At 41.2% G+C, this 25,591-nt stretch overlaps 2 protein-coding genes across 5 annotated transcripts in view; one reads left to right on the forward strand and one right to left on the reverse strand.

The window, feature by feature from the left end:
- The window catches only part of triob (trio Rho guanine nucleotide exchange factor b), a 93,283-nt gene extending 72,574 nt beyond the window's left edge, over positions 1-20,709 (forward strand). For 2 of the 4 annotated variants that reach the window (XM_088305754.1, XM_088305752.1), the window contains 24 exons: positions 4,304-4,590; positions 4,669-4,839; positions 6,178-6,273; positions 7,616-7,764; positions 7,913-7,979; positions 8,056-8,159; positions 8,259-8,328; positions 8,917-9,006; positions 9,093-9,185; positions 9,276-9,326; positions 9,461-9,538; positions 9,746-9,937; positions 10,071-10,248; positions 10,503-11,344; positions 13,305-13,558; positions 13,662-13,791; positions 13,858-13,885; positions 14,479-14,641; positions 15,866-15,987; positions 16,127-16,205; positions 16,513-16,713; positions 16,927-17,065; positions 17,149-17,335; positions 18,379-20,709. In XM_088305754.1, coding sequence (XP_088161880.1) covers positions 4,304-4,590; positions 4,669-4,839; positions 6,178-6,273; positions 7,616-7,764; positions 7,913-7,979; positions 8,056-8,159; positions 8,259-8,328; positions 8,917-9,006; positions 9,093-9,185; positions 9,276-9,326; positions 9,461-9,538; positions 9,746-9,937; positions 10,071-10,248; positions 10,503-11,344; positions 13,305-13,558; positions 13,662-13,791; positions 13,858-13,885; positions 14,479-14,641; positions 15,866-15,987; positions 16,127-16,205; positions 16,513-16,713; positions 16,927-17,065; positions 17,149-17,335; positions 18,379-18,794 — 4,187 coding nt within the window. In that variant the 3' untranslated portion in view covers positions 18,795-20,709. Of the gene's footprint in view, positions 1-4,303; positions 4,840-6,177; positions 6,274-7,615; positions 7,765-7,912; positions 7,980-8,055; positions 8,160-8,258; positions 8,329-8,916; positions 9,007-9,092; positions 9,186-9,275; positions 9,327-9,460; positions 9,539-9,745; positions 9,938-10,070; positions 10,249-10,502; positions 11,345-13,304; positions 13,559-13,661; positions 13,792-13,857; positions 13,886-14,478; positions 14,642-15,865; positions 15,988-16,126; positions 16,206-16,512; positions 16,714-16,926; positions 17,066-17,148; positions 17,336-18,378 lie in introns of all 4 variants that reach the window. The other 2 variants (XM_088305751.1, XM_088305750.1) reach the window with 1 other exon arrangement.
- A 398-nt stretch (positions 20,710-21,107) lies between these two features.
- ccr8.2 (chemokine (C-C motif) receptor 8.2) lies at positions 21,108-25,365 on the reverse strand. The gene is made up of 3 exons (XM_088307052.1): positions 25,157-25,365; positions 24,734-24,801; positions 21,108-23,587 (listed from the first exon to the last, which is right to left on the reverse strand). Exons 1-3 carry the CDS (start codon positions 25,187-25,189, stop codon positions 22,507-22,509), a joined length of 1,182 nt encoding a protein of 393 aa, XP_088163178.1. The 5' UTR covers positions 25,190-25,365; the 3' UTR covers positions 21,108-22,506.
- Positions 25,366-25,591: the final 226 nt, after the last annotated feature.

The raw sequence follows: 25,591 nt of genomic DNA on the forward strand, positions 1-25,591 counted from the left end.
AAAAATACCTTTGCAAAGTGTCTACTTTCAGTGCACAGTGGCTCAATAACAAATCTTCTTTGCGAGTCAGAGGTGCACAAAATAGATCGTCAAAGGTGTCACAGCCGATGTTTTGGTTGCAACAGTTAAAAGAAAAGATAGCACTCGGGAACAATCAAATATGACGCCCACATTTTTGACCAAACTTTTGCTTGCATTTCATAACCGGATCTATATTTGTTTCAAGGCATGGCGTATAACTTCTGTGCATCCTCATGCCAGTAAAATATGCACCCGCCCCCTCAAACTGAGTGGGTGCGCCTACAAAGGGTAATTCGGCAGATGCACAGCGTGTATCCAGACGTTCCCTTGGAACACGTACAGGGGAGGCTTGCCCACTGTCCTTATAGCAACCCACTCGTGAGGGAGGGAGTGAGGGCGGGAAGGAGAAATTCTCATGCTGCATTCGACTTTTTTCCCTTTTCACTCTGGACTTGCTCATTCAGTCCACATATTCAGGGAAGAAAAAACGTCTATCTTCTCCATATGGTATTTTAGTAATTTGATGCGTAGATGCTTTGAGGGATTGTATCAAGAAGGAATTCGTGAGGCTTGGCATTTGACTGACATGGCCCATGGAATCCGGTCTTTAGTGTCTCTGTACCCTTTTTGCCCCATGGACTCAGCACATGAAGGACACTCTCATAACTGCAAGTTCTGGTTGCTGGACCTGGGTAAGATGCCTTTGTCACTACTTTTGACTGGCTGCTGCTTTCAATTATGATGTAGTGCAGTTTCATGCAAATTTATTCAACAGAAACTATTCTCGTTTCGAAGCAGTCAAGCGTTGTCATTTCTTTTTACCCATGTACATATTTAATATGAAGAAATATGTTATATGTGTCGGTGGTCAGGATATAGTGTTCAGTATTGGTGAATTGATGGTCAGCAGAAGGCTGAAGAAAAAAAAAACACGTTTGTTGGAGACTTTTCATCTAAAAATGCTATGTTATAAGAGTGCTACGTCCACTCCCTTATCTAGCATGCCAACTCCACACCCTTCCTAAATGTGGCTCTTGGTGGCGAGAGCTTCTCGGCATTGTCCTCATTTCAAGAGAGAGAGCCATACTAACCCAGTGGAACTTCCACCCGAGACTGACGAATGTTTGTGTTTCTACCACATCTCCGGGGGATGAATAGACCACACTAAAGATGCTCCAGTGGTGACACTTCTGGAATCTCAGGCATGTTCCTGCAAAGACGTGGCCACTTTTCAAAATTACCCCCTAACAACTCCTCCCCTCTCCTTTTCTCCGACACAAACATGAATGCAATCGGGCATGTTTTTCGGCAGCAGCAGCATGCATGACGAGTTCCTGAAAGATATTATGCTGACTGGACCTCAGAGACATCAGCTTTGACTCAAATTGGGGATATGATGCTTGAGTGCGTTTATATTTTGATCTTTATGAATTGAGGTTGAGGTTAAGTAAGTGATGAAATGTTTAGATTTAAGATGACTTACTTTTTTTAAGTGTCCTAAATGGAGAAACAAATAATAATGGCACTGCACTAGGTAGAAAGCTGACATTATTTGGATCAGAACATGGTTGCAAATCTTTTAAGGTATGCACTTCCTACGCAAATTATTTTTTACGACTACTGCATTCATTGAGAAATTAAAGGAAATGTTAAAAACATTTAAATTGAATTGTAAGGTGGTTTGGGGGAACACAATTCCTCACCCCATTTAGAAATTCATTTTTATTTTTTTTTTCCTGCAATATCACGCTGAATGATTAACATACCTTAAAATAAATCGATAAACAGCGATACATGTCCTTTGTTCTGGTAACAATTTAGATGAGTTATTGTTAATCCTGGTCTTTTTGTTTTCCAGCCAGACCAACTGTTTCTTGTGTCATAACATTTAGAGAGCCTGCACACAGCAAAGGTCAAAGATCTCAACCTCTCCATATATATGTGTGTGTCTTCAGGGGTTATTTTCCACTTGGTAGCAAGGCTCTACATTTAGCATTTTCCCAAGGAGCAAGTGTGCTCCTAAATTGAGAAATCTAGTCACACTTGAATTTTGGGGGCATGATAAAATATATCTAACAATGTAGTTCTCCATAAGGGATATAAAGGATGAGACATGTATACAAAAAAAATATTTAATTTATTTGAATATAAAATATGTAGAACAGTACAAGGTTTTTAAAGTGCAACTTATAGTAGACAGGTTTAGCACAGTAAGCCAGGCAGAGTTTACAGAAAAAACTTGAAGAGTTCCTGAAGTTGTGGGGGCTACAAACTGTATGGCATAGATTAAATTGACCCTGTCTAACCAAGAGATTATTATTATTATTATTATTAAAAAAAATTTGTTGTTTTTTTTAATAGTTTTTCTCTTTATTTTGCGCTTAGGGCATCACAGGGAGTATTTGTTCTGCTATCCTGATTCCTCACCCTATTGGATCACATGCTTCTTTTCAGCGAACACCATTGGTTCAGCGCAGTTTTGCGTTACTCACACGGGTGCCTCGAATTGCATTTTATAGCTCGCACTGCTCAGTTTTTAGTCGCATGTATGTCCCCTGCTTAGTAGGAACATGTCAAGGCAGCTGACCGCATGTTTCACGCATGTACACTTCTCTCGACATAACTTGATAGTTCTGTTATTTTATATTAAGCATACATTTGCTCGCATTGAAAATGACCTGGTTGAAACCACGTGTGCTATTATTTAAGTAATACTACCTAAAGTGACCGTCCAAGAAAACTAACTTTTGAGTCTCACACTTTTTGTGAAATGTGCACGTAAGAATGTGTTGTCATTTGTTAGGTAACGGTATTTGGAGACGAATAACGCAAAATGCACTGGCCTTGTGAATCATCGTCTTTATACAGCCTTCAATAGGTGGTGGTGCTCATGATGACTAAAACTGAAAAGTGCTGCGTGGAAAAGGCGGTATGGAAAATGTACCTATTCATCCATTTTCTCGACCGCTTATGATCATCATCCGATAAATCCTAAAGATTTTGGGATTTAGTGACTAATTTTAAAAAAGGAAAGTTACATGGTGTGCTTAATTAAGCACTGCAGAATTGATCTCACCGCTGTTAATTTCCCCATGCATGTGTCGTGAGTACACATGCTTCATATCTACAGCAAAAAAAAAAAAAAGTCTCCTTCAAGGCAGAATCTCTGCAACCTTCACATACTGTACAGCTGCTGCATTTATTACAAGCTTAGGCTCATACATGCTGAAATATGAAAAGCCGTGTTCATGTCTGGTCCAATTAAGGAAGGCAAAATTTCCACTCCCACCCTCTTTATTGCGACTTACAGCTAGTATCACATGGCTAAATCCTTGACAGATGCGTCTGGTTAGGCACAAAAAATGTACTCCCTAAAGTGCTGAGCTCCTACAAAGCATTCATATCTTTTGATGTACAATCTAAGCATACCCACTGGCTGTTCAAGATGTTCAACAAGTTCAAATGCCACATGACGTAAACTATCTAAACAATGAAGTGGGCGTCGTCTCTGAGTCAGCCTCAGCCCCCATGAGCACTTTTGCAACTTCTCTTGAGATCTTCCGATGCCAAGAGAGAAATGCTGTATGTGATTAAGCTTTTTTCTCAATATGTTGTAAGGCTTATTTCATAAATGCTTGTTAACGCTTCTTTAAAACAATGCTGTTACCATTGGAAAATTTTTAGAAGAAGATTTTTAGTGATGAAAGGTCACGTCCAGTGTTGACTCAAGGTTGGAGTCATGACATATGCTGACACGATCACAAAGAATTCCAGATTCTTCCCCCCCACCCCAAAAAAAAAACTCGCTGAGAGGTTCTATTTAATTTGCCTGTAGGACGTACTAGTGGTTTAGTGGTTGAGAATGAACAAAGTAGACTGAAAAAAGAAAACACGGAGGAAAGAAAGGAAATAACTAAAGCAGATATTGCATCCATGTTATTTTCAAACAGTAACAATGACAAAGCCTAAATTGTCACAAAAATGTTGTCCCAGAAGCATTGTGGCTTCTTCAATATGTGTTTTAGCAAATTCCAGTCACATCACTTTCCAGTTATTTCAATGATTGTGTTTTTTTTTTTCTTCTGGAACAAAAGTGCACCAGATATTTTGGCAACACAACTGCTATAAAGTGATGCTACCTTCACTTCATTTCTTTTGCTGCAATATCTCAGCTTTAAATGCATTTTCCTATTGAGTTACGATGCATTTGAGGTTGTCTTTTCATTTGTAATACAGACTGTTCCGTAACAGCGCTCTACTTTTTTCCCCCTATCATCTTTAGATACCTTGTCCGTATCCAGCAATGACACCCTGCCGCCAGGCTCCAGCCAAACGTTGGGGCCCCACAGCTCACCGGGGCCTAAGCGTCCAGGGAACACATTAAGGAAGTGGCTGACCAGCCCCGTACGGCGTCTCAGCTCTGGCAAGGCAGATGGTCATGTCAAAAAGCTGGCCCACAAGCACAAAAAGAACCGTGAAGGCCCTCGTAAGAACCTGGATGTAATGCAAGGCCCTCAGAAGGATTCAGACGACAGTGCCGCCACGCCACAGGATGAGACACTAGAGGAGGTAAAAGATGAAAAAGAAGACATTTCTGTTGCTGCTGGCTCTGACCCATCTGCTGATGAGCTCTTTTCCCCTCACCAGCGCATGCGTAATGAAGGGTTGAGCAGTGGAACGCTCTCCAAGTCTTCTTCATCAGGCATGCAGAGCTGTGGAGAGGAGGAGGGTGAGGAGGGGGCGGATGCTGTCCCTCTCCCTCCACCAATGGCCATACAGCAACATAGCCTGCTGCAGCCTGACACCCAGGACGACAAGGTGGGAAGGAAATTACTCGGTTTGGGTCATTTTCATTTCTTTTCAAGTACAATGTTGCCCCGCTATTCACAGGGGATCGGGACAGAGCACTGCTGAGAATTACAAAAATCCGCAACCAAGGGTTAGAATTGCATATAGATGCCATAAAAGGGCACAAAAGCAATACTTGGGTCGGAATAATAAAGCTCCTCAATTCACTTCATTACAAGAGCAATCTCCATAAGACTTTTTATTATCCTCCATAATCCAGGAAGTGGTCTTCTAATGAACAGAGAGACAACTCAAATATGACTCAACCACTTTGGGTTTCACATTTGTTCACAGTTCGGCCTCAGTGGAGGCCAACTCTCTACTCTCGCTAACTCATTCTATGCAGCATGCTCTTTGTAGCACTGTCAAGCAAGATGTGAATCGCTTGAAGTATGGTGACTACTGACATGACACATGCAAGACCTAAAAGTCTTTAAAATCAGGGGCTCGTAGGAGGTGCTTATAGTAATCTTGTGTTTATATATATATATATTTATTTTGTCTATTTATTTGGACAGCTTTATTTTCATTTCTTAATTAATATATTTCTTTCTACCTATCTATTGATAAATGTATTTTTTTAACTTAGCACTAATAATGTTTCCTTTCTTTTCCTCTTATTTTTTGATGGCTGCATGTTTTGTCTGTCAGCATTACGTTGATTTCTGTTCTGCCTCTCTTCTTTCCCAGTTTCCCTATCTCTCCATGTAAAAATCGCTTTCACTGCCACTCCTTTTGTTTTTGTAAAATCTCTTCTTGACTTCTCCTTTTACAGTTGCCACTAATTACGTGTGATTCCCTTGAAGTGTTGTTATTTTGTATAGTTTGTAGTTGCTCAAGTGACCACTCCATTCTTCATGCAGTCGAGAGGCTAAACCTTTCTCTGCCCTAAGATGAACGTGTCAGTATGATGGAGTATCGAGCAAAACTCTTATTTCTCATTAATTTGACCTCTTGAGTGTTATTGCAACCGTTTTATTCCAAGAGCATGCCCTTGACCCCCCACCCCCAACCCATCTTGCCCCCAAACCAGCCTGCGATTGGCTCCAACTTGGCCCCAATTGAACCTTTTTATTAGGAACAGCACACCCTCCAAGTCCTTTTTTGAACATGTGGAATTTCGGGGTGCCAAGCTCTCGACTGGTGAGCCTGATCACAAACACAGACAGCAGTTGCCACAGTGTCTGCATGGCTTCTCTTCCAAGAATGTATCTACATTTGTGATATTGCAGTAAAATGATCGTTTCCAAAAAAAAAAAAAAAAAAAAGATAACATTTATTGTTCTTGTTTCTGTCCTTTTTGGCCAGTCTGCATCCCGACTTTCTGCTCGGCCCAGCAGCTCCGAGACTCCCAGTGCTGCTGAACTGGTCAGTGCCATCGAGGAACTGGTCAAAAGCAAGATGGTGAGGGAGAAATCTCACAAATACATTTGCACACAGAAGACTTCAGTGTGATGCAAACACACTTTGCTTGGGTGCTGGTAACATAGGCATGGTGTCCGAGCAGTCATCTCTCAGCATTGTGACTCACTAATGCCAGCTGTCCTCTTTTTCAACAAAAGGGCATTGCATTTACTATTTTACCCAGGCCTGCATTATATTATACAAATATACATATATAGAGAAGTTTGCAAAAGTATTCAACCCCCATTACAGGCTTCAAACAGAAAGATCCAAATTTTGGGGTGGAAAGTCAATACCAAATGGGCCACAATTGTGAAGTGGAACGAAATTTATATCTTTTTATTTATTTATTTTTGGTTAAAACAATAGGAAGTGGGGTGTGCACAATTATTCACCTCCCCCTGAGTTAATCCATCTGCAAGTCTTGAGGGCTATGTCTCTATCTGTTTGCCACATCGCGGGACTGAAATTTTTACCCATTCTTCATTGCAAAATAGCTCAAGATCAAAAAGGTTAGATAAAGACAACAGCATTTAAGCAGCATTTTTTAGCTGTTTAATATACGAAAACGGGCGGCAAGGTGGACGACTGGTTAACCCGTCCGCCCCACAGTGCAGAGGCCGTGGGTTCGATTCGGGCTCCGGCTTTCCAATGTGGAATTTGTATGTTTCTCCCCGTGCCTGAGTGGGTTTTCTCCGGATACTCCGGTTTCTTCCCACATTCCAAAAACATGCATGGTCGGTTGAGTGAACACTCTAAATTGCCACTAGGTGTGATTGTGAGTGTGACTGGTTATTCGTTTATGTGTGCCCTGCGATTGGCTGGCAACCAGTTCAGGGTGTATCCTGCCTACTGGTCAAAGGCAGCTGGGATAGGCTCCAGAACCCCCCGCGACCCTCGTGAGTACAGATATTGGATGGATGGATAAAATATGAAAACTTTAAAATACCGTATATCGCTCCACTTCATAATGTCCCACTTCGTGTTGATTCTTTCCAAATAAGTAATTTTCATCTTGCCTGGTCTAGCACAAAGCGCAACGTGCAGTCGAATTACACGCAGTTTCCTTTCCTTTGGTATTTTCCAAGGAGTATATTCTGTATAATGGTGACAGAACAATTAATGTGAACTGGTGGAATTATTAACGGAATAACAAAGCAGTGAAGGATCCTGGAAAACATTTTTTTAAGAACTGATTGTGGTGATTCAGTACAATGAAAAGAACGAACATTTCCTTCACAATTTTGCTGTAAAGTGCACATTTTTTAATTTAAGCACTTTTATAATCTGCACATTGTTTTTCTCCCTCTTCATCCTTCTCACACATCTTTTAACTATTCAGTCATTAGAGGATCGTCCCAGTTCTCTTTCGGTGGAGCAAGGGGACAGCAGCTCTCCTTCTTTCAACCCTTCTGACAACTCCCTCCTCTCATCGTCCTCGCCCATGGAGGAGGTGGACGAGCGCAAGTCCGGCTTTCTCAAGAGAAGACAGTGAGATCCAAGCTTTGACCTTGTTTTCATTATGTACACAGATGACTTTGGTATAGGTGTTAAAACATTTTTGCAGTTTTGTGCTTGTATGGAATATTTTTTTTTTGTGCATTTTATTTGTATTGAGTAGCAAGCATTTGTTTTCTAGTTTTGTCCTTCTGGAGTTGGTGGAGACTGAACGAGACTATGTCAGAGACTTGGGATCAGTTGTGGAGGTAATAAGAAGTTAAATATGAACCTAAATCAGCAATTTTTTTTTAAGTGTACCTAATGTTGTGTACAAACCTTCAGGGTTACATGAGCAGAATGAAGGAGGAAGGCGTTCCAGATGACATGAGAGGAAAAGACAAAATTGTCTTTGGAAACATCCATCAAATCTATGACTGGCACAAAGAGTATGCTCTCGGCTTTTATTCTTGGCGTTAATAGAAACAAAAAAAAATATGGTTCAAAGGTTGCGAAAATAATGTGTTTGTGTCCTGGTGCGGTCACAGCTTTTTCTTGGGAGAGATTGAAAAGTGTTTGGAGGATCCTGACAGACTTGCTTCTTTATTTGTCAAACAGGTAAACAGGCATACTGTTTATTATATTTGCTCTTGAATTTTTGATACAGTATTAATAATGGAGTATCTTATATAATTATAATTCAGGTGCATCTCTTTTAAATGAAGCATCCAGTAAAAACTGCCGGTTCATTTTAGTAGTTCAATTGAAAAGTTGAAACTATCTTATTGTCTTGATTCACTTATACTCAGAGTGCACATTTTCTTTTTTTTTTTATTTATTATTTTATAGCTTCCAGCTATCAAAAAAAACATAATTCTCAATCTCAAGAAATAAAATGTTTCATAAGAAACAATTAAATATTTTATTGAAATGAGTTAGGGTTTGTGAATCCTTAGTATTGACTCTAGAATCAATTCACTTTTTGAATTGAACTGAAACAAATGGCAAGGCAGTTTTTTTACATCACATATTTCATAAACAAGTTATCAATCTGCTTCACATAAGCAAAATAAAAGAAATAAAAAATAAATTAGTGCAATTGTTCTACCATACTGTCCTGCAATTCACTGAGATGCACCTGTAGTTGCCATTTGTATATGTTTGCCTAATATATGTCCCCCAACTTTTGTCTTCTGTTCACCACAGGAGCGCAGGTTTCACATGTACATCGTCTACTGCCAAAACAAGCCCAAATCAGAGCACATAGTGTCAGAGTACATTGACACTTACTTTGAAGTAAGAGTTTCTATTTTTTTTTAGTTTTATTTGTTATATAATATGTGTTATTTGGTAGATGTAATAATTTTACTATCATCAATCAGGAACTCAAGCAGCGATTAGGCCACAGGTTGCAGATCACTGATCTGCTTATCAAACCTGTCCAGCGCATAATGAAATACCAGCTGTTGCTGAAGGTATAAAAACCTAATGTTATATGGCAGTATCGCACATCACTCATATTTTCAACACTCAGGAATTATCTGTGCATGTTTATCATTTATTAGGATCTCCTCAAAGTTTCTAAGAAGGCTGGAGCGGATTCCTCAGAGCTGGAGGTAACAAATTTGTTTCCCCCTAAACACGATCGCACTGAAACTGTAACCCCTTACACTATGTTTGACGAAAGCAATAATAATTTCCTATTGAAGACTGACGATGAGAATGGTTTGTATGTCCTGTTTTGTTTCAGAAAGCTGTAGAGGTGATGTGCATTGTGCCTAAGCGTTGCAACGACATGATGAATGTTGGCCGCCTTCAGGGCTTCGATGTAAGACTGCTCTCACAATGGTTTGCTTGTCTTTGTCCATGTCTGCTAAATTAATTTAATGTACTGTACATTGGAGTAAAACTTGGCAGAAATCAAGCTTGTCATTTTAGTAACTTCCACTAGGTGACACTGTGCCCTAAAAAAAGTAATTCCTCACTTCTATTTCTGTATGGATTACTTACGTTCTCCTCTCTTTCTGTATTTTAGGGTAAAATTGTAGCACAGGGCAAATTGCTCCTCCAAGACACTTTTTTGGTTTCAGACCAGGATGGGGGACTTTTGTCAAGAATGAAAGAAAGGAGAGTCTTCCTTTTTGAGCAGATTGTTATATTCAGTGAACCCCTGGACAAGAAAAAGGGCTTTTCTACTCCTGGCTACCTCTTCAAGCACAGCATCAAGGTTAATATATGGCTACTAAACTTAGATTTACTCAAATTAAGACGCAATGCATAAATTCCAAAACATAAGAAATTAAATATCTCCTCTTTCATTTTTACTGTCTGTTCTCTCCTCTCCTTTTGCACCATGACAGGTCAGCTGGCTTGGTCTGGAAGAGAATGCAGAAGACCCCTGCAAATTCGCACTAACCTCCAGATCATCTAGTGGCACTCTGGAGAGGTACACCCTCCATTCGACAAGCCCTGGAGTTAGTCAAATCTGGCTCCACCAGGTCAGCCAGATTCTGGAAAACCAGCGCAATTTCCTCAATGGTGAGCGAATGATGACCCGATCAAAATATTGCTTTGAAAATTCACTTCAGGACTCATGCAGAATGTTAAATAACTGCTGAATGTGCAGTAGGACGGAAATCAAAAACTACATAAACCTTTGTGTGTATATCTGTGTATTATGATTACCCCATTCCTATGTTTCTATACATCTGATATTTCATTTTGTTTCTTTAGTTTTAGTTAGAACTCAAGCTAGAAGCATTGCAAGATTGACTATTTATTTGTTTCCACAGCTCTGACATCCCCTATAGAGTACCAGAGGAATCATGTGGGTGGCAGTGGGCCTGTGCTCCCACCCAATAACAGTAGCAGTGCAGGAGGCCTTGCTGGAGGCAGCAACTCCAGTCTAGGAGGTGGCGGTGGCGGCGGTGGCTCCGGAGGATCAGGAGGCAACTCCTCTGCTCTTTGCGGCCCTCGCTCCAGACCCTCAAGAATTCCCCAGCCTTCCTCACGCCTGCCCCAGCCCGTCCACCACCACCACCACCCAGGCCCGGAAGGGCCTGACAGATCAGCAGGTATGTGGTCACCCTGCCAGCCCCATTGCAACCCCTCTAGCGTGTATTCAGACACCAACTCAAATGGCAACCTGATAAATTCTGAGGGCCTCAAGATGGAGATGCTGGATTGTACAGATGGAGGCAACTCTAACAACAGTAGTAGACCGTCGGGCAGCTTGGAAAGAGGCTGTGAAGAAACCCAAAAACTTCAACCGGTTGCTATCCCACAAATGGCTGTTGCTCCTTTGCATTTGGCTCTCAAGAATCCTCGAGTCAGGACAGTCTCACCTCTGGTTTCGCCTCAGTCTCCTGGCGGTGTCAAGGAAGCTTTTGTCCAAAACAGCCAGTGTCACAAAGGCAACCCTTTCTGGGCTACGGTCCCGTCAGTGCCTCCTTCTCCCACTAGCCGACCAAGTTCCTGCGTCAGTGATGGTATTGTTGGAGGGGAACCGTTCAGCAGAGGAAACCACGGGATTCACGCTCATCGTCGGCACTCTACCCACAGTAAGGATTTAGATCGCATGAGCACGTGCTCCTCCACCAGCGAGCAATCCATACACTCCACCCAGAGCAACGGGGTAAGAGGCCAAGTCGAGGTCCGGGCTTCACAGAAGCTTCTCACCTTCACTAACCCCGCCTTCACTGACTGGCAGCAGTCAGTCAGCACGCCGCCGCATCTGAGAACAGCTTGCATCGACTACTTCACTGGAAAATTAATGCCTATCCGAGTGCACTAACTTCACCCAGAATGTGTGTGAGACAAACATGTTCTTGTACTAACATAAAAAATCTAAGTCATAGTGAAGCTGTATCTGCTTGATTTCCTCTTTGAGCTTTGCTGTTTGCCAATATTTTAAACGCATCTGGTCTCTCATTTAATTTTTCTCAGGACAAATCCTGTGGGAGGGAATGTTTGTAAACATAAGGGGCAATACTTCCTGATGACAGAATGCGAGTTACTAATGCTACATTTGCACTATGTTCCCGGCGGTCACATGAGCCTCCTTTTCCCGAAATGTAGGGCGGGTTAGGGTTCTCACAATCTGTCACCGTATCCATGACGAGCCGCGGGGAGATGGGATGACTCCCAGGGTCTCAAAGGTGCACTAGGATTCCGCATGTGGATTACCACGGATGCTAGTATGTTTTCTCCTGGCCCTTCATGTTACTCACATTCTGTGAAGGCTTTCTACAAATGAAACATAGTCTCAAGGCAGCTTTGGAGCAAGTTTGTGGCCCTGGCAGAGTTGAGTGAAACTCTTGTGCCTGGTTGCCTTGCCCAGTTTCGAGTCTGGGATGAAGGGAGGCACATTTATACTGCCGCTCAATAAACGGTAGATAGTATAAGTTCTTTTTTGGTGTTGGTATCGCGTGGCTCAGTGGTAGAGTGGTCAACACATCCATTGCTTTTTCTCACGAGGATCACCGGAGTGGTAGAGCCTATTCCAGCTGTGTTCGGACAGTAGGCGGGGTACACCATGAATAGGTTGCCAGCCAATCGCAGAATTACAAACATGGCTTAGCTTTAGAGGAGTTGCTCTTAGTGCTACTTCCGGTCAATAAATATGCTTCCCTTCCCGCTACGGGCCACCTCCATGTTGCGTTTCATACAGCCAGGTTTAGTTGCGTCACTTGCGTGTGCCCACTTTTCTACATCCGACTTGGTTTCTCATCTGCATTGTGATTGTTACACCCGCTTTGTCTCACGACCATCCTTTTGTTCGTAGTTGCTTGACGCAGGGTTGCCATGACCATCAGGAACATAGTGTGAACATAGCCTAAGGACGTATTTCATTATAATGACAACCTGCAGACACACAATAAGAGCTCTTTATTACTTCCTACCGCTCTTTGCCCAATCTGAAATGTGTCTTTTCTGACGGATTTAGAATTAGAATTAGAATTAGAAATCCCTTTATTGTCATTGTACTCAAGTGTGCAACGAGATTAGAGGGCTCCCCTCTCCAGTGCAATACAACAATAATACAGACAAATGTATAAATTAGATAAATAAACAAGAGAGTGCAATGGAATTTAGTACTGAATAGGGTATATAAAAACACATCACGATGCTGTTCTGCAAGGTAAGGGTGTTCTCGTGTGTGTGTGTGAGAGTTCAGAATGGAGATGGCTCTCGGAAAGAAACTGTTTCTCAGTCTATTGGTCCTCGATTTGATGCATCTGTAGCGCCTGCCAGAGGGCAACAGGTCGAACAGGTGTGAGTTTGGTTTGGTTAGATGTTTGTCGTCACCATTTGTCCTCAATAACTGCTATTAAAAATTGTTTGAGAAGAGGATCATTACTTCTGCTTCACACTATCTCAAACCTTGTCACTATGAACTAAGTTAAACCCTTCCATGTCTGCAATAATCAAATCAATTCAACTTGCTTCCATTAATGCATGTGCCGAGTCAATTTTAAACAATTGTCAATCAAAATCATTCTATTTGATTGATGGAAAGCAAATACTAAAAACTACTCGCTCTACTACTTTGCTCGCAGTATTCAAACTCTTTTGCTCTTCTTGTCATCTGGCAGAGTGAAAGCAGTAGCAGCAGCAGCAGTGTGTCCACCATGTTGGTGACCCAAGACTATGTGGCAGTGAAGGAGGATGAGATCAGCGTAGCACAGGGTGAAGTCGTCCAAATACTGGCCAGCAACCAGCAAAACATGTTCCTGGTGTACCGGGCGGCTAATGAGCATTGCCCTGCAGCTGAGGGATGGATTCCTGGCTTTGTATTAGGACACACTTCATCCTCCACTACACCTGATTTCCCAGAGGGAACCATCAAGTAAGACACACAAAGACATTTCTCCTGTTTGTATGCTGAAACTGAACAACTATATATCGTAAATCGTGTTGAAATTTGATGGGATGTCTCTTCTTTGGTTTAGAAAATCCCTGTCATGGCATACTGCGCTTCGTATCCGCCGCAAGTCCGAGAAAAGAGACAAGGATGGTAGGAAATTGGAGAATGGCTACCGCAAATCTCAGGACAACTTGGCCAACAAAGTCTCTGGCAAGGTGGAGAATCATGCAAATGATCATCATCTCTTTCTCACTTTCTAAAGCGTCTCATTTGTATTGCAGCTTCTAAATCCCAACTTCATCAGTGATGGTGAGTGCACTACTGAATGAATTTACAGTATGTATGGAAACGATAAACACGGTGGACCCTCTAAAGTAGAACAGTTGAACCGTTTCAACCTTTATTACCAATATAAGCAAATTTCCAGGAACATTTGGGCAGTGTCGTCGATCCGGGGTCGATTCTCTATGTTCCAAAAACATGCAAGATCTTGACAGCTAATCAGTGTCAATGGTTGTCTGTCTGTCCATACCATATCTGTCCTGCTATTGGCTGGTGACCAGTACAGGGTTAACACTGCCTGTCCAAGGTCAGCTGGGATAGGCTCCAGCTCACTCGTGACCATAATTTGGATCAGTGCTACAGAAAAAGTGATGGATGGATTTTAACATTCCTGGCATACCTATGTAAAAATGTATTAACTAAACAATTACATTAAGTGGTAGTTTGAAGAAAGCCCATGTTCTACTCTTTTAGTAAATCTTCGAATTCTATTGCTCGTTTGTGATCCCCAAAATATACAAATGAAATGGTTATCCTTATCTTTCTGTTTTTTCTTTACTCATACTTTGCTTTGAAATGTACAATTTGTCATCATTTTCCATTGTGATTCTGCCATGCAGCTCCTCCCGAGTTTCTCATCCCGCTGAGCGATGTAGCATGTGAGAGTGGCGATAATGTTACTCTCAGGTGCAAAATGAGTGGGCGACCCCGGGCCGCTGTCACCTGGCGAGGTCCAGACAACAGCACTCTTAGCAACAACGGACAATACAGCATGACCTACAGGTAACTAGATAACGTCAAATTAGGTAAGAATGTAGGGATATCCATTCACATGATCAGAAATCAGGGTCATGACATTTTATAGGTTACTAAGTGGCCAAATTATACAAAGCTAAAAATAATTTGTCAAGTGGGGCAGTAATATATTGATTTTCCATTCAACAATGTTACGTTTTTTGGGGGGTGGACAGCGGTCAGTGTGGCAATAAAAGCCACAAACGCACACACACACACATGGCCTGTGCTCAGTTCTCATCCTCCGCGTTGCAGCATATTGTAAAATGTTTGGAGCAAGAAGGAGTGACATGTCCAAACGACATAACTTCAAAGGCAAGTTTAGAATGTCAATTAGTTGGTGACAAACAAGTTGCATTTAACAACATCTAAAATAAGTAGTGTGTTTGTTAGATGAGAAGGCTGAGTAGGTGTAAGATATGCTAACACACTGAAGGTATATTAAGCTACACGAAAAATTAACAGAAAAGGTGTTCAGTCTTGATGTTAATGTTTTTGGGACACAGCTGTCCATGCTCTGACAGAGACAGTTGCGTTGCATGAAGTGGACGCACCAAGAAGGTTCCCCCCCCAAAAAGTCCCTTATATTCATCACCTTGGCGACGACCTGAGCATGGAGACGTACCGTAACTGCACCGCTGACAAGACTGTCCCGCAGCACGTTGTTCAAGCAGCCACTGGCAAACTCGTTCCTCTTGCTGTCATCCATCTAGCTTTCAGTTTTATTCATCGCTATAAGAGTAGCCTCTGCTTTTCGCCAGTACCCGATAAGTTTCTCATTCACTCCAAACTTTCTCTTTGTTGCACGCTGATGGTTTCACTGCTTGCAACTTTGTAGTCTGCAGAATATGATTTTCTTGAGGGGCATTTGTGTTCACCTGTTCTCAGTTGTCTTTGTAAGAAGTAGGAGATCAGTGCATAAGTCTAGAGTGCCCTCTCGTGGCTGTCTGTGAAATTACTTTTTTTCCAACCATAAATCACTTCAGAGTATACGTCGCAGGACCAGCCAACCTATGGAAAAAAAGTGTGACTTATAGTCCAGAAAATAGGGTACATGGAAATTACGTTTTTATCAACCGTCCTGCACATTGATATGCATTGTTTTAATGTGCTACAGTGTTAATGTCCTTGAAAATTCTAGTATGATTTGCTTCTATTTGAAACATGAATTTAAGAATATGTTGCATTGCATTTGTGTATAATCCCCCACAGTGAGACAGGAGAGGCGACCCTGTGTATCCTCGGGGTGACTATGGAGGACAACGGTAGATACACCTGCGTTGCTATGAATGTGGCAGGTTCTGTCACCTCCTCCGCCAGTCTCAGGGTCTCAGGTGAGAGTTCTGCCCTGGTGTCACTTCTTCCATTTAGCTAAATGTGCTGATAAAATACAGATGTTGGGCAGTTATTGTTTCTAAGTCCAGTTTTGATTGAAATCAAATCAAAATATTTACAGAAGATTATGTTTTCCAGGAAGCCCAGATGATAGCAACAATGCAATTTGGAAACGTGGTTTTGAATCCCACTACACTGATATTTCTGAACTTGGAAGGTACGAATTCATGGTTTATCTCTGAAACGCGCTATACAAATAAATCTGTATCGCATTGCATTCTTTCTTTCCTTCGAAGAAATGACCTTTTTTCAGATGTTCATGATGTGAGCCTTCTTTTATACAGTAGACATCAAAACAATATTTTCTACTAAAATACAACCTATGGCCAAATCCAGAAAATGTCATCCACACCAAAAAAAAAAAACATTCTTAACTCATGATACATCTGATGAACGTGAGAGTGAAAAGTTGCGTAGGCCCGCCTTTGTACATTACGCCCTGACCTCCAATTTCTGCTTTGCAGAGGCCGCTTCTCAGTGACCAAGCGATGCGACCAGAGAGGCAGCAAATGGACCGTGGCGGCGAAACACGTGAACAAGAAGCTGCTGCGACGGGAACAGGTGCTGCAGGAGGTCAAACTCCTCCAGACTGTCGATCATCCCAACCTGGTCCGCTTCCTGGACACGTATGAGACGGCCAACAGCTACGTTCTTATTTTAGAGATGTAAGTACATCATTTAAACGAGTAATTTAGTGTATCCCGCTGGGCCAACTGGGTAAAAGCTACAATCAAAATTGTCTGATTGGTTTTTTTTCATCCATTTTGATTAAATGATGGCATTTCTTTTCAAAATATTAATTAACAATTTCATTTTGAAATCTGCTTAATGTTACCTGAGCAACATGACTAAGTTGTGTTATTGGCTGCTCTGTTCAGGGCAGACCAAGGGCGTTTCCTGGACTACATCGTGAGCTGGGGAAACCTGACCGAGGAGAAAGTGGCTCTGTACCTCCGAGATATTCTTGAAGCGCTCCAGTACCTGCATGGCTGGAGGATAGTGCACCTTGACCTCAAAGTATACGCATCTGGGTTGATTGCAATTCTTTGCAAACAATGTGAGAGGCGTCCTAACTGTGCCGCACGTCAATGTTTCCGCAGCCTGAAAACATTGTGGTAGAACAGGTGTCTTCCCAGCCTGTGGTGAAGCTCACTGACTTCGGTGATGCCGTTCAGCTCAACCCCCCTTCCACCTACATCCATCCGCTTCTGGGGAGCCCAGAGTTCTCCGCCCCCGAGCTTGTCCTGGGTCAGCCTGTCTCTCTGACGTCCGACATGTGGAGCTTAGGTCTGTTTACCGTAATGAAACATGAAAAGCAACTGGGAGTTTTGTGTTATAACAGAAACGATTCAGAAAAGTGACACTCACCAGCCACTTCACCAGATTCGCCCACATGATCAAATGAAATTCATTAGAAGAGTGTTGGCAACTCATTTCTTTACAAAGATAAGGATATATTGAGGTTTAGGACAATATAAAATACCTCGGCACCATAATATATACACCTCCATAGATGCATAGATTTAAAAAAAAAAAAAAAAAAATCCCCCAAAAACGTGAATATGTGGGCATCGGGGGAAAAAACAAGTGTTTTGCCATTTCACCTACAAGTGTAAAAGTTCATACTGAGACATAAAACTAAGAAAATACTCATATCGAATGATGATCTTATCGTAGATGCATCTCACATCGTTAACATTTTTAAATGATGTACCTCAATAAAATCCCCTCACTTGACTTTTTTGAATATGTTTAAATCTTACTTTTTTTGGGGGGGCGCTCAACAACTTTTTATAATAGGGGCCCCAAAAAACACATCTGATGCTCCCTGACCTGTCTCGTGTCGCACGAGTTTTGCGCTTTGCTCGCACATAACACTGAAGTCTCACCTTTAAGGTTTTTACAACTATATCGACATATAGTTACCCCAAAAATCAGTTGAATCAAAAAGACCTTAGGGGCATCCAACGTTATACTAATACGGTACAGTTGGAAATTGACTTCAAGAGGAAATAAACTCAGGTGAGAAAACGTTGTTATATTTCTAATGTTTATCAGCTTTTGTTTGCTTAAATCAACAAAGTATACTAAAAATGTATTTAAAACATTACAACTACTCTTTCACGGAGGCCGCCATTTTTAGTTCTTTTCACTTTAACGAGAGTTCAAATTAGTCAATTCCTGCTTATCATGGAGCTCTGTTTACTTAGAAAACAGATTGTAAATACATACACATACAATTAGTGAATATTCAACACCGACACGTTACATATCAGCCTCTTAATATAATGGCCTGTGTCATATTTTGACAAAAATGATGTGTCCTGCAGGTGTGTTGACCTACGTCGTACTCAGCGGCGCGTCGCCTTTCCTGGATGAGAGTCTGGAGGAGACATGTCTGAACATCTGCCGCCTGGATTTCAGCTTCCCTGACGACTACTTTGAAGGCGTGAGCGCAGCCGCCCGCGACTTTGTTTGCCTGCTGTTGCAGGGGGAGCCCGAGCAGCGGCCCTCGGCGGGCGCCTGCCTGCGAGAGCCTTGGCTCCGCCTTCCAGGCATAGCTGACAGGGACGCCGGATACGCCACCTCAAATCGCATGCAGCTTCCGCCGTGTCCGAATCCGGCCTCACATCTGGACACGTCTCGGCTCATTTCGTTCATTGACAGACGGAAACACCAGAATGATGTCCGGCCCATCGGGGCATTGAAGGCGTTTCTTCACAGCCGCTTGCTTAACAACGTGTAACAGGACATACCAAGGCCGAGAGTTTCTCCCTGCCGTCTGGGTTGCTGTTCTTGCAGACTTGTGCTCTTTCAAGATCATCACTTCCTCACTGATGCTATGTTCCCTCACTGATCCACGAATGTCCTGCTGCTGCTGACTGACTGAATGACACCTGCTGATAAATCCTTTGACTCCGCCCCTTCCCTCCTAACCTTGGCATACCGTGTTTATGCCTGCACAACAAACTGTTGGAATCCGTGCGAGACTTCCAACGCCGACTTGGCGGACACAAAAGCAAGTTTTTTTGTTTCTTGCGAGTCATATATTGTTACAAAGAGGAAATAGAATACTGTATAGACAACGTGTGTCAGGCTGATTTTAGTTGACCACAGGAGAAGCCTTTTTCTTTGTTAAAAGAGATTACTTTTTGTAAGCAAAACTGTGTACAGTTAGGAAACAGACGTGCTAGTAACTTTTGAGGATAAACAAAAGTAGTTCTATGGTAAGCTGACAGAAAAAACTGAAAAATGTGCAAGCCACGTGGCGTCCATCAGTGAGGTCCGCTTGTTGTCACAGCAACGTGACGACCAGACCAAATTTTCCATTGTGGTTACTTTGAGTGCAATAGCGCGTGCTGTCCTCTTGGTTGCCTTCTGCATCAAAGCTTAAGTCGTTTCCGCACAAGCTAAATGGATAAAAGATTCAAGGCAAAGCTTCTTAGATCTCCGCCTTACTTGTAAATAAAGTATTCTCGCTCTTTCATTTGTCATTTTTTTTAAGCAATGTTTTGCCACTTGATCAAAGTCTTATTTCATTGACAGCATATAAGTGATGCAGAGGTGATGCACTAATTTAGAAATGCACTCATTTTATGTTGGTTTCCACGTGCAATGTTGCAGCTTGAACATTTATAAGCAACTATTTATGAAGATTTGTTTTGTAGCTGTAGTCTTTCAAGGAAATAAAGGCATGTACGTAACTGGTACTGCAATAGACGTCTGTATTGTGTTAACTCTTTGTATTCAGTTCAGTACTAATATCAGCAAAACCCCAGCTGAATGAGAGCTTTGGCAACAATGTAAAACTTGTATCGATAAAAAAGAAAACCAGGCACTTATGCTTTTCTTTTGCCATTGTTTGTTTCCATGATAATACCAAAGTTTTGTATTTTCTTTTCCTATTTTTTTTTAATTTTTCGTGTTAACTTATAGAGAGCACAGCGAACCCAGATATTTAAGAGTTTACATTAGTTACATTTTATTTATTATTTCTTGAGAATGTTTGGTGATTTCATTGCTGCGTTAAGGCTGGGCTTCACTTTGCTTGCTTTATGTTCATATCCTTTAGCAATATCGCATGAGTTTAGCATGGGGTGCCTAATCCAGTGAGGAGACATTTCCTTTCGTGTCACATCCTTTTGTTTTGTGAGCAGTCGGGAGTGGTTGATAAAATCTTGCGGATCAAACGTAAACGCTTTCTAATCACATTGGAAGAGTTATGTCAACTAATCTAAAGGATCATGTTGGGTTCTGTGATGTTTTGGTGTCATTTTTATTTGTCTGTGTGTGTCTGGGTGTCCTAAAAAAATGTTAATCTAATTATGTAAAAGCCTCTATTCAGCAAAATATGTTGTAAGTAATTAAATGCCTTTGTGAACTCCTCAACCCCCTCTTGCTTGCGATGTAAAGATGTACAGAGAGGGGCAGAGGGCATTTTGCCTCCAGCCAGGATGTAAACCTCAAAGAGTGACTGTTTCATATTTGAAATACACCAACAACACTGACTGCGGCAATGTCATTTTGAATGTTGTATGATGACTTCATTTTTACTTTTGCATGTATATTCCTCTGTACAGAAGACTGTGTTTACATGTTACATGTAAGTGTAAATATTTTAGTTTGTGGTGTTATTTTGCCATTAAACGGTCGAAGAGCAATGGTGGTTGGTCTCCTTTGATAAATCCCCTAGTGCATAGAGCCTACACACACACACACACACACAAGAAAATAAAGCCTACACAAACCGGAAATGTGTAGGATTTCAAACAAAAACACATAATTCATGCAAAAAAAAAAGAGAAATCCTTTCACAATTGATTATTTTATTCATTTTTTTTTTTTTTACGAAAACAAGATTTTAATGAGGATGGAATACTGTAAATGTGAACATGAGCAAAAATAACAAAACATAAACACGAGACATTAAACTAACAAAATACAAAAAAAAGTCCAATTTATTTACTCCTACCTTTGCCTTAACTTTTGCAATATAGTGCTATAGAAATATATGTATATATATATATATATATCTAGAGAGAGAGAGAGATATGGATATATATAGATATAAATATATACACACTCTTCATGTACACTAATAATTATCATTATAAATTGTCAGGGTAAATTGTAAATATTGTATAGAACTCTAACACAATAATACACAATCAATGCCATATTTGTTTCCAACAGGTTTTTGTGACATGTTGAAAAATCCAAGTTGTGTTATTTTGTCAACCAAATGTTTGGTTTTATTTTAGGTTTAGGTACTGCGGTTGTTTTTAATTGTAATAACACGGTCCAGTGTGGACCCCACCTCTCAATCTGTCAACTGGAATAAGCTCCAGTTCACCCGCAACCATAATGAGATCAAGCACTTGAAGATGGATGAGTTGATTTGTGGCTCAGTCTGTATATATCGACGTCTAACTGATTTATTTTGTAATGTTATGACGTCTTCTATTTTGCAGGTAAGTGAGCGTTGCGCATTTTTCCTCATAATTCAAAAGCAAAATGCAGTAAATGATACAAAAAAATGAATGCATGCACTAACATTCCTTTTTTTTCTTTTGTATGCTGCAGTTTTCTTTGTGTAAATGAAGTCAAGGCGTGATGACACATCTTGTCGCACAACGCATGCAGCTGGCTGCAGTGGTGAGGTTTAGCATGACTTGCACTTGTATGTGTGAATGTTTCACCACAACAATTTCCTGTAATGGCCGAGAATTGCACAAAGCCTTGTGAGATATTCAACTTCACAAAGCAATGCTTTTAAAACTATTACATTACAATGTTGCCTTTTGAAAGATACAGTCATATCACAACACTAGCATCAAGTAATTCCAATGCAAGAGCGACAGTACATGATGAGAGAAAAAATAAAAAAAAAATCAAATGATGCTCAGTTGTGTCAGAATGTATTAATGTGCCTGCTCAATTTATTTTGCTCCATGAGTGACAGAATATAGTAAGGAAGTAGAATGGCATCTCAAAACCATATGTTTTCTTTTCTTTTACAATAATTCAAATGTGGTCCTTGTATTAGGTCTCATTATATCGTGCAAGGAGCCACAATGGCTGGTATAATCTGGTTAAAACTCACTCAATCCCAAATACATTTTTTTTGTCTTTTAGGAGTCCAGTTAAATCCCAAGTACTTATTTTCATATATATCCATCCATCCATTATCTGAACCGCTTCTCCTCACGAGGGTCGCAGGGGGTGCTGGAGCCTATCCCAGATATCTTCGGGCAGTAGGCGGGGGACACCCTGAACTGGTTGCCAGCCAATTGCAGGGCACACAAAGACGAACAACCATATATATATATATATATATATTCAAATGTTAGGGTAAAGGAGGGTCTGAAAATTTACAATATATTAGTTGAACTGAATCATTCAGTTAAAAGAAGGGAAATGTCTGCACACTTGACGCCAAACTGGATGATGGCCCCATTTCACACAGTAGCGCTCCTCTCATCCAAAGAGGTGGTTTGAGAGGTGTTGAACCTGCTGATCTGTTGCCTTGGTGCCAAGTCCTTGACAACCCGGCACAAACCACATGGAGTCCTGTGGATTAACCTGAGCAGGTTATTCTGGAACTTCTGGCCCACAAACACATACAACACCGGGTTGAGGCAGCTGTGGAGGTAGGCGACGACTTCCGTGATTTGTAAAGCCAATCTGATGACTTTGCTGCTATTGCATTCTGTGTAGACTTGTAACAGCTCCAGCGCTTTGAACAAAGATGCTACATTGTAAGGCATCCAGCATATGAAGAAGATGGCCACCACAATGACCACCAACCGGATGGTCTGTCTTTTAGAAGACTGGCTGGCCAGCAGCCGCCTGATGATTTGCGAATAACAAAAACCCATGATGACCATGGGAATGATTAAACCTAAAATGTTCATTTTCAAAAGACCAAAAACCCGCCAGAAGTGAACTTCGGAGTTGTCCAAAGTGGGTGTGGGATACACAGGGTAGCAGAAGGTGGAGTTCATGCGGTCAGGCATCTGTTTTAGGTAGATGAGTTCAGGAAAAGAGGCTAAAAATCCAGCTACCCATGTGACACCAGCTGCAATAATACCGGAGGAGCGTGTCCGTGCCCTCATGGCGTAAACCGCATGCACAATTGCTAAATACCTGTCGATGCTCATTACCATGATGAAAAAAATGCTACAATAAAAAACAATGTGGTAAATACCCAGGACAACTTTGCACAAAGCGTCCCCAAAAATCCACTGGTCCCAAACTTGGTAGGCCAGAAATGGAAAAGAGCTGACCAACAGGAGGTCAGCGAGGGACAAGTTCAGGAGGCACACGTCCGTCATGTTGCAAAGTCGTACCCCACAGACAAAAACCCAGACAACCAGAGAGTTCCCCAAAAGGCCCAGGAGGAAAAATATACAGTAGATAGCTGGAAGGAAAGAAGCTCCATGTCTGTTGTAAACACACCTCCCAAAATCGACATCAGGCGAAAGGCTGTAGTCCATGTAATCCCATGTTGTAGTTTCACCAGCATTTGTTGAAGTAGGCCTAAAGGAAGCAAAATGATGAATTGTTACTCAGAATTCCTCGAAATATTTCCCTTTTTACTGGACATGCTAATGTAGAGATTCCCTTACGGATAGGCGACAGGTGGCCCAAACTGAGTGGTGCCTTGATTAATTTTCAAATTAAAAAAAATAAATAAATAAAAATTGTATTTATTTATTTATTTATTTTTTGACAGTGTACTAGAGACATGTTTCCTCTCCTAGCGTGGACGCCAGCATACTCGCGGCACCCACAGATTCACTTATTCTCAGTTTTTTTTTCAGGATTTCTCTGGTGTGTTTTTGTTGAGTTTTTGTTTTTTAGGCGCAGGGCACAAAATCTCATTTTCCATGAAAAATATTTACGGTATGTTTATCAGTAATTTTCTTTTTTTAATAATTTTTTAGGGTCTCATAAATCTAGTACATTTCATTTGGCGTCAAATTATACGCAGTTTTGCGCTATTCACGGATTTGAATTGACAGTTCAGTGTTTGCTCTTGTCAGTTGCCATATCACCATGCCATAGGGTGTTTAGTATGGCTGGTTGTTTGGAACTTTTCATGAGTTTTGGGGATTTTTGTAACCTTTATCGGAGAGGGGTAGGGTTATTCCTAAATGTTGACTTTTTTTTTCCTCCTTAATGTTGGCCCTCCTTATTTCTCCGTACAAACCCCAAAGTCTAAATAAAGAGTGGTCGTTTTGTATTTTGAATTAGTATAACCGCACCTTCAGGTACTCCTGTTTTCTCCCACATTCCAAAATCATGAATGGTAGGTTGATTGAACACTAAATTGGCCATAGGTATGAGTGTGACTGCGGATGGTTGCTCTTCTATGTGTGCTCTGCGATTAGCTGGCAACCAGTTCAGGGTGTACGCCGCCTACTGCCCGAAGACAACTGGGATCGACTCCTCCGCCCCCCGCAACCCTTGTGAGGAGAAGCGGATCAGATAATGGATGGGAAAAACATGGAATGTGTTTGTTAAAAGTTCCCCAAATGCACACATCTCTACTAACTGACATGTTTAAAGCTGTCGTCGTGAGCTGAAGGATAACATTTGGGGCCAACAACTAAGTGTTGTTTCACAGACTTGTGTTATCGGAGTTATCAGAGCAACATTTTTGTATTTCTACGCTGTTCTTACCTTAATTCCACTGCAAAGAGGTTCTCTCTTGAGCCACCAAACACGGAAAGACTTTTGGCCATGGTTGCCTGTAAAATATAAAGTAAGCAGAACCTGCATTCTCTATTCACAGTATATATATTCCTCATTAAATTTTTAATTTTCAATGAAAAACTGTGTTTTAATGAAAAATATTACATTTTGAGATACTTGAAATTATGATAATATAAGTCTTTCAGATAACTAATTCATTCATTTTTAAATAGCATTCAGTTTAGAAAATAGGGAAGCAAATAGATTAAATATTTGTTAAAACCGATTCACTTTTTTCACGTTATTGTTTGTGCCATCTGTACAGTACCAACCTAACAGTGGTATTTGCTATGTTAACCTGCTGATAATTCATCTTTTATCAAAAAAATAAATAAATAAATGGAACTTTACCTTCCAGTGATGTGAAGATGTGATGTTGGTCATAATCCTAACTTGATTACATTGTCACCCCCAAGCAGAATATATTGTTGTTGAGAAATGGGGAGGCCTTATGTTTTTTATGGCGATACTTCCTGAAGATGCTTTTATATTTATATAGAACCACAAGTCTGGTTGCGAGGTCTTGCAGCAAGTGCACACTGCTCGAGTTTTGCGCTGTGTCGCATGATGCTTTGTGACACTTTCATAAGCTGCGGTGGCGCTTGCTGCACTTGTTGTTAAATGTCACATTTGAGCTGTGGCTTAAAGTCAAATGCTTTTGGTATTGGCTGAAGTGTTGCCCTTCACTCGCTTCACTTGAAAGGGGTTGTAGAGACAATGGCTCAATTATTTTTATAATTAATTAATGGTGACTCAAGTTTAATACCCACATAAACCACCAGCGTC

This window comes from Idiotropiscis lumnitzeri, chromosome 10 (genome assembly GCF_059441095.1).
Source record: "Idiotropiscis lumnitzeri isolate Australia: NSW breed Sydney's pygmy pipehorse chromosome 10, RoL_Ilum_1.0, whole genome shotgun sequence".
Taxonomy (NCBI): domain Eukaryota; kingdom Metazoa; phylum Chordata; class Actinopteri; order Syngnathiformes; family Syngnathidae; genus Idiotropiscis; species Idiotropiscis lumnitzeri.

Excerpts from the sequence above, each read along its gene's own strand:
- ccr8.2 (XM_088307052.1), bottom strand. The coding sequence starts at position 25,189 with ATGACCAACATCACATCTTCACATCACTGGAAG. Across the intron at positions 24,802-25,156 it reads CATCTTCACATCACTGGAAG|GCAACCATGGCCAAAAGTCT; the intron begins GTAAAGTTCCAT and ends TATATTTTACAG. Across the intron at positions 23,588-24,733 it reads CTCTTTGCAGTGGAATTAAG|GCCTACTTCAACAAATGCTG; the intron begins GTAAGAACAGCG and ends TGCTTCCTTTAG.